The sequence below is a fragment of the Malaclemys terrapin genome, chromosome 5 (assembly GCF_027887155.1).
Source record: "Malaclemys terrapin pileata isolate rMalTer1 chromosome 5, rMalTer1.hap1, whole genome shotgun sequence".
Lineage (NCBI taxonomy): Eukaryota > Metazoa > Chordata > Testudines > Emydidae > Malaclemys > Malaclemys terrapin.
Window position 1 is genome coordinate 23221933 of NC_071509.1, and position 13059 is coordinate 23234991.

The 13059-nt window shown below is 42.3% G+C and overlaps 1 protein-coding gene across 1 annotated transcript in view; it reads right to left on the reverse strand.

Annotated features, from left to right (window-relative positions):
- Nucleotides 1-10437: 10437 nt before the first annotated feature.
- HTRA3 (HtrA serine peptidase 3) overlaps nt 10438-13059 on the reverse strand; it is a 39797-nt gene continuing 37175 nt past the window's right edge. The window contains exon 9 of the mRNA XM_054031055.1: nt 10438-12057. Coding sequence (XP_053887030.1) covers nt 11892-12057 — 166 coding nt within the window. The 3' untranslated portion in view covers nt 10438-11891. The remainder of the gene's footprint in view (nt 12058-13059) is intronic.

Genomic DNA, 13059 nt, shown 5'->3' on the forward strand with positions numbered 1-13059 from the left:
AAATATTAAAGATCTGCTTTCCTTAAAACCAGTTGTCTCCCAAGAGAGACCTCACACTCCTCTTTTTCTCTGCTGTTTCCTTCCCTCATCTCTGTTCCAACCTGCATCCCACCCACTACCCGCTGCTCCAATCACTTCTTCCTCTTATTTTGGGCCCACACCTGCTCACATTGCAGCCCAACAGAAAATCTTCCTTGAGTTCACTGGGAGCAGAAACAGGCCCTTTGCTTGCAAGCTCTCTGGAGCAGGCATCTTGTTTTCTTACATGGCTGCGGAATTCCCTGTACTCCTGTGTGACTCTCCGCGTGATCCATCATTCACTGAAGTCAATGGGAGTCTATCATTTTACTTCCATGGATCAGGCATTTTATGTAAACAATGAGGCAGGATTAGACATCTTTCTGGGAATAACGGATTGTCCAGCTAATGAACACCAAATGCTTTCATCCTGTTGACCTGAACTTGACTTAGACAACTGCAGCTGCCAGTTTTCTCTTAGAGATCAAAATCATACTTCTGCCATATGTAGCCAGTATTTTTTGCCTTGGAGAGAGACACAGCCAGGCAACTGTATTACAGAAAAGTGCCTGAACATTTAAGGAGATCCAGCCAAGCATTTTATAGTCCAAAGAACTTTGCTAAAATAGGTGCTGTGAAACTAGGGATGGTAATATAGTGGTTTAGATGGAACATTAACTCCTGGCATTAGTGGATACCAAACTCATTTTATGACAGGGCTATTAACCTTTGAAACCATGACCCAGGTCACATGACTGGATCCAGGAAATAAAGTTCACACTTTCTTCCCTGCTTTCATTAGTGTCCCACCACTATTAGACTAGAGCCACAGACAATATTGCATTGGAGAGAAATGACAAAGTTTTCTTTCCCATAAAGCAGCATCTGACCTTTTAGTCTCCCTAGAAGAATCAAATCTAGTCCAATGCAAAGGCACAGCAGTTGTGTGGATCATCAGATATGTAAGTTCCAAAGGATACTCAGACAAAGTTTAAGAAAATGTTTTGTCCTGGAACTACTTCACTGAGGTGGTAGGAGCAAAGTCAAATACCTATTTTCCCTTGTATGTATGTATTATGGTCTCATTATACAGTGGCAACATGGATGAGGTAATATATTTTATTGAAACAACTTTTGTTGGTGCAATAGAAAAGCTTTTGAGCTACACAGAGCTCTTCTTCAGGTCTGGGAAAGGTACTCAGAGGGTACATCTATACTGCAATGTAAACCCAGGGTTAGTGGGACTTGAGTCAATTGACTCTGGATTAGAGAACCCAGGGCTTGAGCATCTACACTGATCGTTAACCCTGGGTTAAGAATTTTCTAACCCAGGCTGGAATCTGGGGCTCTGGTGTCCACACCGCAGCACCTGAGTCAAACCAACCATATCTAGACTCCCTGGCACCCACCCAAAATGTGGCCACTCTAGCCCTTTGACCACGGTGCACTATGGGAAAACTTGGCTCCATGCTGCACATTACAGGAAGTTAAAACAATCCACCAACACATCCTGCCAAATAGTCATTTTGGTCAGTGTGCTCCCAGCTACTGGAGGCAGCTACATGCAGGAGGCACTTTTTGAAGAACTCCTCTTGCTTGTGCTTTCACTCCTGTGTCAGGAAACAGGCAGAGCTTGCATGAGATGCTGGTGGACATTGCAGCAGTGTTTTCTGACCCACCAAAGGAACCTGACACTGTTTATTATGGAGCAGGAGGAGGGGTACCCGAGCATGGCAGACAAACTAATGCTTCTCAGTACAGCTTGGTGGGATCACATCGTCATGCAGACCTGGAGTGACCAGCAAGGGCTCCAGCACTTTTGCATGAAGAAAGCTACATTTCTGGAGCTTTGTGAGCAGCTTGTCCTGACCCCCCAGTATAAAGACACATGCATGAGGCCAGCCATGCCAGTCCAGAAGAAGGTAACTTTAGCCATCTGGTAACTGGCTACCCCAGACTGCTACAGGTTCACTGCAAACCAGTTTGGTGTTGGAAAGTGGTTGTGGAGGTTTCTGAGGCAATCAGCTGTGTGGTTTACTCCAAAGTGACTGGGGCCATTGATAGGACTCATGTGCCCATAGTTTGCCCTCCTCTAGCACATAAACCACAAAGAATACTACTGTACTCTATTGTTATGCAGGCCCTTGTGGACCACGGAGGGTGATTTATGAATGTCAATGCGGGTTGCACTGGAAAAGTTCATGAAGCCAGGGTTTTCCACTGAGAGGAGTCTACATTCATGGACAGGCTGGGACACTATTCCCACCAAATGACATCATAAATGGAGTCAAGTATCAGAGGGGTAGCCGTGTTAGTCTGGATCTGTAAAAAGCAACAGAGAGTCCTGTGGCACCTTTAAGACTAACAGATGTATTGGAGCATAAGCATCCGACGAAGTGGGCATTCACCCACGAAAGCTTATGCTCCAATACATCTTTTAGTCTTAAAGGTGCCACAGGACTCTCTGTTGCTTTTTATCATAAATGGAATTACTGTCCCCGCTGTTATTCTGGGGACCCTGCATACTTCCTTCTGCCTTGGCTTATGAAATTATATCCTGATTTCAGAGGCCCTGGCAAAAGATGCTTTAATTACATTCTCAGCAGGTACAGAAAGGTCGTTGAATGTGCTTTTGGCAGACTGAAATCCCATTTGAGATGTTTACAGACCCATTTGGATGCCACTGTCATCAGTGCTGTCTGCATTACTGTGGCTTGCTGTGCTCTTCACAATCATTGTGAAGCCAGAGGTGAGCCATTTCCCCCTGAATGGACCTGTGACAATGAGGGGCCCCTGAATCAGTACACTCAGCCAGAAAGCACACCTACAGAAGCTGGATGCACCCAGGTACCAGAAGCCAGAGATATTTTGTGCCCCCACATTATGGACTTGCATGGTGCAACAGAAGAGGGGAAATAGTACCTTTATGAATGTGCTTGTGGGGGTGGGGGGGTGAGGAGTGATGGTATGGAGGTTCACTGATTGTGACGAGAGATGGAGTTTTTGTGAAGGGGCGTGGAATTTTAATGCCATGTAATGTACTTATGAATGACAAGACCACTTATGAAATTGGGTGTGGGGGAGGGTGATTATTCACATTATGGAATGATGTAAGGAAGTGACTGAAGTGTGAATTGCTATAGATAACTATATTGAGGGACAGTCTTTGCATACTAATTCCTAATTGTCCCTGATCATGTGTTTACCTTTATTATTTTGAATACACATCATATGATGTGAAGCAGTGATCGAAATAAATAAAACATTCTTCACATATAAAAAAAACCTTTATAAACCTCTATTAGAAAAGTACAATATTCATCCATTCCCAGGTAGGCAAACTCCCATTACCACATCAAAACACCACTAACAGAACCTTACAGAAGAATAAAAATAAAAACAAAGTGTATGAACAGTGAAATCATGTACAAGACAGACACCCCTTACCATGGCATGTCCTATGGCCACTTGTTCTTCTTTCCACATTTGCCATGCATGCAACACTATAGGAGGGAGGTTGGGGCATCCACAGGGGAGGGGGTCAATATGGAGCAAGGTTGCCCTGCCTAGCTGCTCATGGGGCCCCAATTGCAGGTGCCAGCCAGTGATGGAGTCTTCCAAGGTGCTTCTGGACTGCAGCTCAAGGTAGCACACAGGGGACTCAGACCATGGCAGGGGTGATGCAGCAGGAGCCACTACTTTTGCAGTCACTAGTGATATGAGCCACTCAAACAGCTCTTTCTGGTAAACTCTGTCCTCCTCCCTTAGCCACCAATCCTGTTGCAGGAACTCTGAAGCAAGTGCCTGCTCCTGTGCTGAAAACCTCTCCTCAAGCTGTTCAGACAGGTTGACCCTTTCTCTTGTCTTGTGGTATGCCTTTCCTCCAGCCGTAAGTGCCTCTGTCTTTGGTACTGGACCTGCTTGTTGGTCCTCTCCAGAACTTACGTTTGAAGTTCATCATGGAAATGCTTCCTCTTGGAAAGGTTGATGAAGATACGTTGTCCCAGGCTTCTACTGCAGTGTGGGCGAGCTGTGGAGATACTGCAACCAATAGAGGTCAAGGGGCCTGGAAAAGACAAGGCACACAGGATTATTGTCTAAAATAGCTCACTGTAGAAACACAGAAAAAAAATCCTTGTGGAATTTCTAGGACATAAAATGGTACTTTTATAACCTGAACTTCAGTATATTGTGAGAAGGATGCTTCTGACCACAGAAGCTCCCTGGATATAGCCTGGTTAATGGCAGCAAAAAAACGACAGGCACAAAGATAAATTAAAAATGCAAAGCTGCTTTTTTTTATTTCAGAAAATTGCAAAACTACTTGGGTTTGGGGTATACAGATCCCATCAGTGCCTTTTGTGCTACAAAAGCTTTTTTCAATTATTTCAGGGCTTCTACATTTTGAAGGACATAACAGTTCTTGTGGTACCTGACTAGCAAAGGACGACGTTACTTCAAGCTGCTGGTGGGAAACTTGCACTTTATGCAACAGAACTATTCAGATGTATACTGACTGTGCAGCACATCTATAAGTGGCATGGGCTGGTCAGCTACCAAAGTAACCCTGAAAAATACAACCATCCCCATCTGGAGTTCCTGCTTCAGGAAAAGTTTGCGGCTATCAGCACCCAAGTCAGAATTCATGAGGGAATCCACAGAATGCTGCAGTAGCTTCCACCTGGAGTAGCGTGTTTTGACTGCATAAAAACAGAGAGAAATTCAGTCTCTCCTTCCCACCCACCAGCACATTTCTGGACAAAATTTCAAACCACAGGCATATTTGGGACAAATGATTCTGTCACCTATGGACTATAAGGACTACCTGTAATTGAAATGGACTAGATTTGTGAATGGAATACATTTCCCCAAACATACATGCACAGAACGCACTGTTTCCAGGTGGCTCAAAAGCCTGTAGAATGGTTACTGAGCAGCATACTTACAGGTATGGCAAGGTAAGGTTATTATTTTTAAGAAACAGGAATGGCAAAAGTCTGTCCCTTTCCCATCAAAATACACTTTAAAGAAGTTCTTTACAGTTTGAATCACCTGGTCCTGGTCACTTTTCTGAACTCCATGTGGTTGGGTGGAGGAGGAAGGAGGGGCAAAGCCACACCACCGGCATACAAACCACCATTAGCAGATACATGCTGCTAGCCAAGGCTTCTCATAACTTTTGCCTTAGTTCACATAGCAGAATCTGCTCCTATTACTGTATTAATAAAACATTAAAATAGAGCCAGAAACTTACTGAGCCTAGGGTCCACTTCTGTCCCATCTGTGTCTGCTGCAGGTTCCGCAGTGGGCTGTTCTTTGAGGAGACCATCAGCTCCTCCAAGTATGGACCCAGAATGTGCTGCTGTTGCTCCTGCTCCAAAGCCTGCTCTGGAACGGATTTCAGCAACAGAGTGACTTCACTGTCCCCAATCAGTGCCTGCTGCTGGCTCCTATCAGCCCCCAGGCTGGATTTTGGGGCCAGAGTCTTTATTAAGGCCATGAATTTTAGTCTCTAGCAAAGTTATGAATTTAAGCTCCCAGGCTTGTTTTCTGAAGGTCAAGGACTGAGACCTCTCAGTGAACAAAAACTACACACTTGATCATTACACTGATTGCTTCAGGAATAATGTTGAAACTTTTGAAAAGAAAAAACTCCAAGGAACCCAACACCACAATTCACCCAGGATTAAAAGATATCATCAAATCCTTCCCCAAACAACTCCAAAAAAAACCTCCACAACCTCATCCCCCACAAACCCACCCCAAGGATCTTCTACATGCTTCTCGAGATACACAAAGAGGTGAACTCTGGCAGACCCATGATATCTGGCCACAGCACTTTTACTGGAGAAATATCAGGACTCATAAAAATCGTCTCAAACCACTCACCACACAAAATACCAGTTTCCTCCAGGACACAACCAACTTCCTCCAGAAACTCCATAACATTAACAACCCTCAGAACACCATCCTTGCCACCATGGATAACACTTCCTTATACACCAACATCCCTCACCATAACGGCATCACTGCCTTCTTCAAATATCTACAAGACAATGGACAACTCTCAGATATCCACTGCAAACATATTGACAAATTTATCTATTTCATCTTCATCCATAACAATTTTACATTCAACCACAAACCACTTTGTCCAAACCATGTAAACAGCCATGAGTACTAGAATGGCTCCCCAATATGCCAACCTCTTTATGGGCCACCTTGAAGAAGAATTTCTAGACAATGCACCACAAAAACCAATGTTACACATCAGTGATATTTTCATCTTCTAGGCAGAAGACCTAAAGTTCCTCAGATTTCCACCATAACTTCAAACAACCACCACTCACAAAACTCTAGAACACTCCCACACCAGCGACAACAATAGAACCCTACAGACAACTATACAGTATACAAGAAATCCACAGATCTCCATGCTTACCTCCACAGAGCTAGTAACCACCCCAAACACATTAAGAAATCTGTTATCTATAGCTAGGCACTCCGATACCACAGAACATAATCCGAGAAGAAACTCCAGGATACACACTTAGCACTCCACCAGAAAAATAGATCGCATCATCAAACAGGCCACCCAAATACCCCCAAGAGAACCTGCTTCAATGCAGAAAAATAAAAGACTCTCTCACTGCACACCCCCAGTTGTCCCCTACCACCATATACTGGAACCCATTTGGGGTGTCAAACAACTACAATCCATACTCAATGGAGACTCCATCCTGAAAGAAATATTTTTGAACCTCATCTTCTGATCTTCAAACATCTGCCCAAACTCATTATTAGAAGCAAGGTCCCCACAGACTAGGGCCCACCAATTCAGAGCAGCACCAGATCCTGCCACTATATAAATCCATGGTACACCCACATCTTGAATACTACGTACAAATGTGGTCGCCCTATCTCAAAAAAGATATATCATGGAATTGGAAAAGGTTCAGAAAAGGGCAGCAAAAATAATTAGGGGTGCGGAATGGCTGCCATATGAGAAGAGATTAAGAAGACTTGGACTTTTCAGCTTGGAAAAGAGATGACTAAGGAGGGATATGATAAAGATCTAGATTTGACTGGTGTGGAGAAAGTAAAGAAGGAAGTGTTATTTACTCCTCATAACACAAGAACTAGGGGTCACCAAATAAAATTAATAGCCAGCAGGTTTAAAACAAAACAAATTCATAATTTTGTTAAACACTAAAAATTACAGTCTTAATAAAGACACTGGATTTATGGTTTACTAGAACAATCTGTAATCCCCAACCCCCCTTTTTATCCTGTGACTGCAGAGTTGTTAATAGTCCACATCACCTTGAATGGTCCTTTGAAATGTGTTAACTACTTAAACTAACTTAAACTAACTTCAGACTTGCATCTGAAGAAGTGAGGTTCTTACCCACGAAAGCTTATGCTCCCAATACTTCTGTTAGTCTTAAAGGTGCCACAGGACCCTCTGTTGCTATTTACTTAAACAAAGCAATCTGTTCCACCTTGTATTTAGCTGTGACATTGTGACAGAGTGCTGGGAACCAACAGCTGAATTAGTGGATTAGAATGGGCTGGGGGAGGACTAATGGGAAAATTGGCCCATTAACACAGGAGGTGTAATAAGGCATAGCAAGGGAGTACAAGGGGAAAAGGAGGCTTGCAGAACTGGGAAGGATTTCTTTTATCTCCCCTGAGAGAAGTGAGGAGAAACTGAATAATAATTATGGTGTATGAATCAGTAAAGTGATGGAAAGAGCAAGGGTAAATAAACTACACTGGGATGCTTAGCAACTGAAGGTCTCTGAGTCACTTTGATTACCTTTCCCAGACCTGAAGAAGAGCTGTGTGTAGCTTGAAAGCTTGTCTCATTCACCAACCAAAGTTAGTCCAATAAAACATTACCTCACCCATCTGCTCTTTAATATCCTGGGACCAGCACAGCTACAACAACACTGCAAACAATCACTATACAAAAAAGAACGAGGAGTACTTGTGCCACCTTAGAGACTAACACATTTATTTGAGCATAAGCTTTTGTGAGCTAAAACCCACTTCTTATTTATAAGCTTTTAGCTTTGGCTAAAAATTACATTAGGACTCCATATTATCTCAATATAAAGAGGTCTTTGTGATTTCTTTTAAATGCAGTAATAACTTACATGGTCCTGTCAAGAACCTGATGCTAACACTGCAGCCCCTTGGGGTGTTGCAGGGAATGTGCATTCACTCAGGTCCAGCTGCTAAAGTAGGAGCCCTTTGTAGAACTCTGGCAGTGATGGCCAGCCAAGCCCTTCCGGATACTTCTCCCCCTTTCAGCATGCCAGAGAACAGACCAACCACTCAGGAGCAGCAAAAAATAAATAAATAAATAAAGAGAAAATAAACAAACAGGTAGTCCCAGCTAAAACACTAGCCTCTCTTTCTTCAGATTTCAGAGTGGTAGCTGTGTGAGTCTGTATCAGCAAAAAGAACAAGGAGTACTTGTGGCACCTTAGAGACTAACAAATTGATTTAAGCATAAGATTTCATGGGCTAAAGCCCACTTCATCAGATGCATGCAATGGAAAATACAGTAGGAAGATATATATATACAGAGAACATGAAAAAATGGGTGTTGCCATACCAACTCTAATGAGACTAATCAATTAAGGTGGGCTATTATCACCAGGAGAAAAAAAAAACTTTTGTAGTGATAATCAGGATGGCCCATTTCCAACAGTAGACAAGAAGGTGTGAGTAACAGTAGGGGGAAAATTAGCATGGGGAAATAGTTTTTACTTTGTGTAATGACCCATCCACTCCCAGTCCTTATTCAAGCTTAATTTAATGGTGTCCAGTTTGCAAATTAATTCCAGTTATGCAGTTTCTTGTTGGAGTCTGTTTTTGAAGTTTTTCTGTTGAAGAATTGTGACTTTTAGGTCTGTAATTGAGTGACTAGGGAGGTTGAAATGTTCTCCGACTGGTTTTTGAATGTTAGAATTCTTGACATCTGATTTGTGTCCATTTATTCTTTTGCCTAGAGACTGTCCAGTTTGGCCAATGTACATTGTACATGTACATGTACTCTAAGGTGCCACAAGTACTCCTCGTTCTTTCTTCAGAGGGGCCCTGCATGGGCTGTAGTCCAATTTAAAGTCCACTCGTTCTCTAGTAAGAGCTATAGGATACAGTCTTCCCCCTTCAACACAGAGGGCCTGTATTTCTTTTAGGCAAGGGCATGAGCTGTCCTGGCTACCAAGTCACTTCCTGGGAGCTGAAAAGCTCAACACTCTGTCCCCCTCCCAGAGCTGCCCATTACTGAAATGAGTTTCCTCCTTTTAAAGTCCTCCTCCACTTTTGGCATGACTTACTGATGTGGTGGGGCAGGGCTACTCCAGCACAGAGCAGCTCCTTAACCCTTTCCAGGCTGGTGTGGGGTGCATGCTCCCTGTCACAGGTACCAAAGAGCTTGACCTTGTATACAGAAAACATGGGACTACTTACATTAATAGTTAAGCACTTGCATAGCTATTTGCAGGTTTGGAGCCTGTGTGTGTATTTTACTGCAAAGTGCTTGATCTGGCTAATTCTCCACATACAGAACACTTGTAGCTTTCCGTGGGAGTTCCACATGCACAAGGCTTGCACAATCAATACCCAAGACTAAAATGTTTGGCTAGTTTTAAAAAGAGTCCCTGACAAGACAGAACAAAGACAGTGGCCTTAGAAAATTCCTGCACATGAGTTAGGAACGATGGTGAACTTCACTGAGAAAGGCAGTTCTAATGTTTTAGGTACTGGGGCTCAGAAGAGATAGGTTCAGTTCCTGGCTATGCCCCAGGCTCACTGTGAGTATGTCTACACTGCAGTTTGTCACCCGTGGCTGGCTTGTGCCAGCTGACTCAGAGCAGGTCTTCGGCTAAGGAGTGTTTAATTGTGGTGTAGATGTTTGGGCTAGGGCTGCAGCCCAAGCTCTGGGACCCTCCCACCTCACAGGATCCTAGACCCCAGGCTCCAGCCTGAGCCACAATGTCTACACCAAAATAAAACAGCTCCTTAGCCCAAGCCCCTTAACTCAACTCAACCAGCATGGGCCAGCAGTGGGTTTGACCTGGGGCAAGTTACCTACTCTTTCTCTTCCTCAGTTCCCCAACTGTATCTTAGCAGGGTTCTCTAGTTGCCACCATAGTACAAATAATAATAATAAAAATATGAAAATCACATTATAAAATTTGAATTATAATGTGCATAAAGCATTATTAAACACAGTAAGTAAGGGCAGAATCTCAGCAAAAAAATTACATGACAAAGCTATGAAATCAAGGCTTCTGTAGCCTTTAAAAGGCTTTCATATCAATCAGCCCAACTTTCTTTAGCTAAATCATCTCTTGGGAGAGTCTGTTCCAGAACTAGAGAATATTTGCCAAAATAATTATTAACAGCGGTGCAAAGCAAAATTTTATTTGTGCAAACTTCAATTTCCTTACAGTAGAAACATATACAGTACAAGCATAAGTAGTATATCAATTTTTCAGCAAAGCGTACCAGTATAATGAAAAACTAATTTGTACCATGACTTTAAAAAACCCTGTAAAAATACTGTGCATTTTCAAACTTTTTTTTCTGCACATTGTTTCGACTTTTATATATTTAACTAAAGCATTAATTCTATAAGAATCATTTTCTATATTCCAGAATTGCATGACCTAGGTGTAACACTCTATAGCCTGTTACCACTTTCATACTATTTTTATATTTACAGATTTTCCCCACCTGCATTCACATATAATGTACAAGCTCCAAGAACTAATAACGGCTTTGCCAATGCTAATTTCACATTTAAAGAGGCAAAAAATGCAAAAACAAACAAACAAAAAAGCTCAGCTTTTGGTCAAAGTAGCTTAGTTCTGTTGTGTCAAAATCCTGCTTATAATCATCCAATGGCAATTTCCCCTTTTTAACCATGTTTCCTCACTGTTGATGGAGTTATGGACTTTCAAATTACAGGACTAACCCTGCCATCAATGGCAAAACTTCTATTAAATTTAATGGGACTGGGGTTGGAGCCAGTTTCTATAGTGACACCCCAGAAAGAGTCATAGAGTTTAAGGCCAGAGGGACCACCAGTTCCAGTCTGAACTCCTGTACATCACAGGCCATCAATACCACCCAGTACCCACACACTAAAGCCAACAACCAAAATTAGACCGAAGCATTACGGTCACAGGAGATTAGACTATTATGTGCCATAGGCAGGGGCAGCTCTATGTTTTTTGCCACCCCAAGCATGGCAGTCAGGCAGCCTTCAGCGGCACACCTGCAGGGGGTCCACTGATCACCCGGATTCGGCGGCGTTTCTGCGGGTGATATGCCGGTCCCGCACCTTAGGCGTACCCACTGCCGAATTGCCACCGAAGCCGCAGGACCAGTGGACCTCCTGCAGGCATGCCGCCGAAGGCTGCCTGACTGCCGCCCTCATGGCAACCGGCACACCGCCCCCCGCGGCTTGCGGCCCCAGGCACACGCTTGCTGCGCTGGTGCTTGGAGCCGCCCCGGCCACAGGCAGAGAACAGAAGGGCCGAAGTGCACCAGTGCCCGAGGCCCCTGCAATGGCAGACATATAATTAATGTGCCCAATTTACACACATTGTGGGGTTGTTTATTGTTATCCTCAAAATATTTTTTAACGAAATTACTTTGAAGGTAAAATCACGTTTGTTTTCATTTTGTAACCTAATTAAATTTAACTACTATGTACAGACATGGCTCAGGCAATCAAGTTAGTCCACCTTGTCATTAGTCAACAGGAAGTATAATCACTGCAGCTGTAAAGGAGGTATCTGATGTTTCAGAATAAGTGAGTTTAGTTATGGTGTGAGCTTCCTCAGTTCGATTTACATGACAACTTCAGGCTCTATGTTAAATAGCAAGTCATCATTTCCCCTTCGAATTTCAAGTAGTAGAGGTGACTCATTCATCACAGCCTCTTGCAGGTCACTGGAGGTCATCAAAGGGCGTCCATTTACTTTGACAATGATGTCTCCGTCTTTGATGCCACCTCTGCATAAGCAAGATAAAGCAAAGATTAAGCTGTGTATTCAAGGGCATGAAATTCACCCTGTATAGAGGACCAGCAGAAGGTCTATGCACCACTTATTTGATGGATGTCGTACATAAGTCTTGCTCTCAGCCTTTCCATAGGGGTGAATTTCATTCAGGGTGTTACTAACTGCAGTAAAATGTAATCTCAGCAGTTTTCTAAAATCAAACATGAAGCATTAGAGCTAGGCGAATAATGGATTTTTTGATTTGTTGGCAATTTCAAAAAGTTGAAAAATCATTTCAGAATGGATAAAAAATTAATATTCTGAATTTTTCAGTGAATTACACAGTTGAACAAAATTGCTTTTGCTCAGATTAAATATTTCAATTTGACAAAATCAAAATGTTTCTTTTTGATTTTGACAATTTCTAAATGTATTTGCATTTTTAAAAATAACATTAAAGAAAATTTTGAAACAAAAAAGTCATTTCAAAACTGAAAAATTGAAATGAGATGTTTTGATTTATTTTCATTTTTTTTTCCAAAATGAGCAATTTAGCAAAATCAACACAAATCTGCAAAATGTTTTGGCATTGCAGAATCTGCAATTTTTGAAAAAAAAAATGTTATATGAAAAATTGTACCCATGGAGCATTGAATTGAAGAGATGTCTTCTAAAACAGTGACAACAGATAGAGCACAAATCTAGTTTTTACTAGGTATTGTTTTCTCAAAACTTCAGTACCTATAACAACATAGACATGAAAGATACCTTTCACCAGTGAGTCTTTCTAGTTCATCCTTCTGCCAAGATTAGACTGTGCCCTGTCATATACATTGAGTGCCTTGAACAGAAACAAAGTCTACTTCTAAACATTCTAAAGTGGACAGAATGTACTGACCAAAATGCTGGTCATTTTTTTTTTCTCTTTGCCTTCAAATATTTATCTGAATGACTTTTAATTCATCCTCCAATTTTCTTATTAATTCCTAGAAAAAGTCTTAAAATCGGATATGTA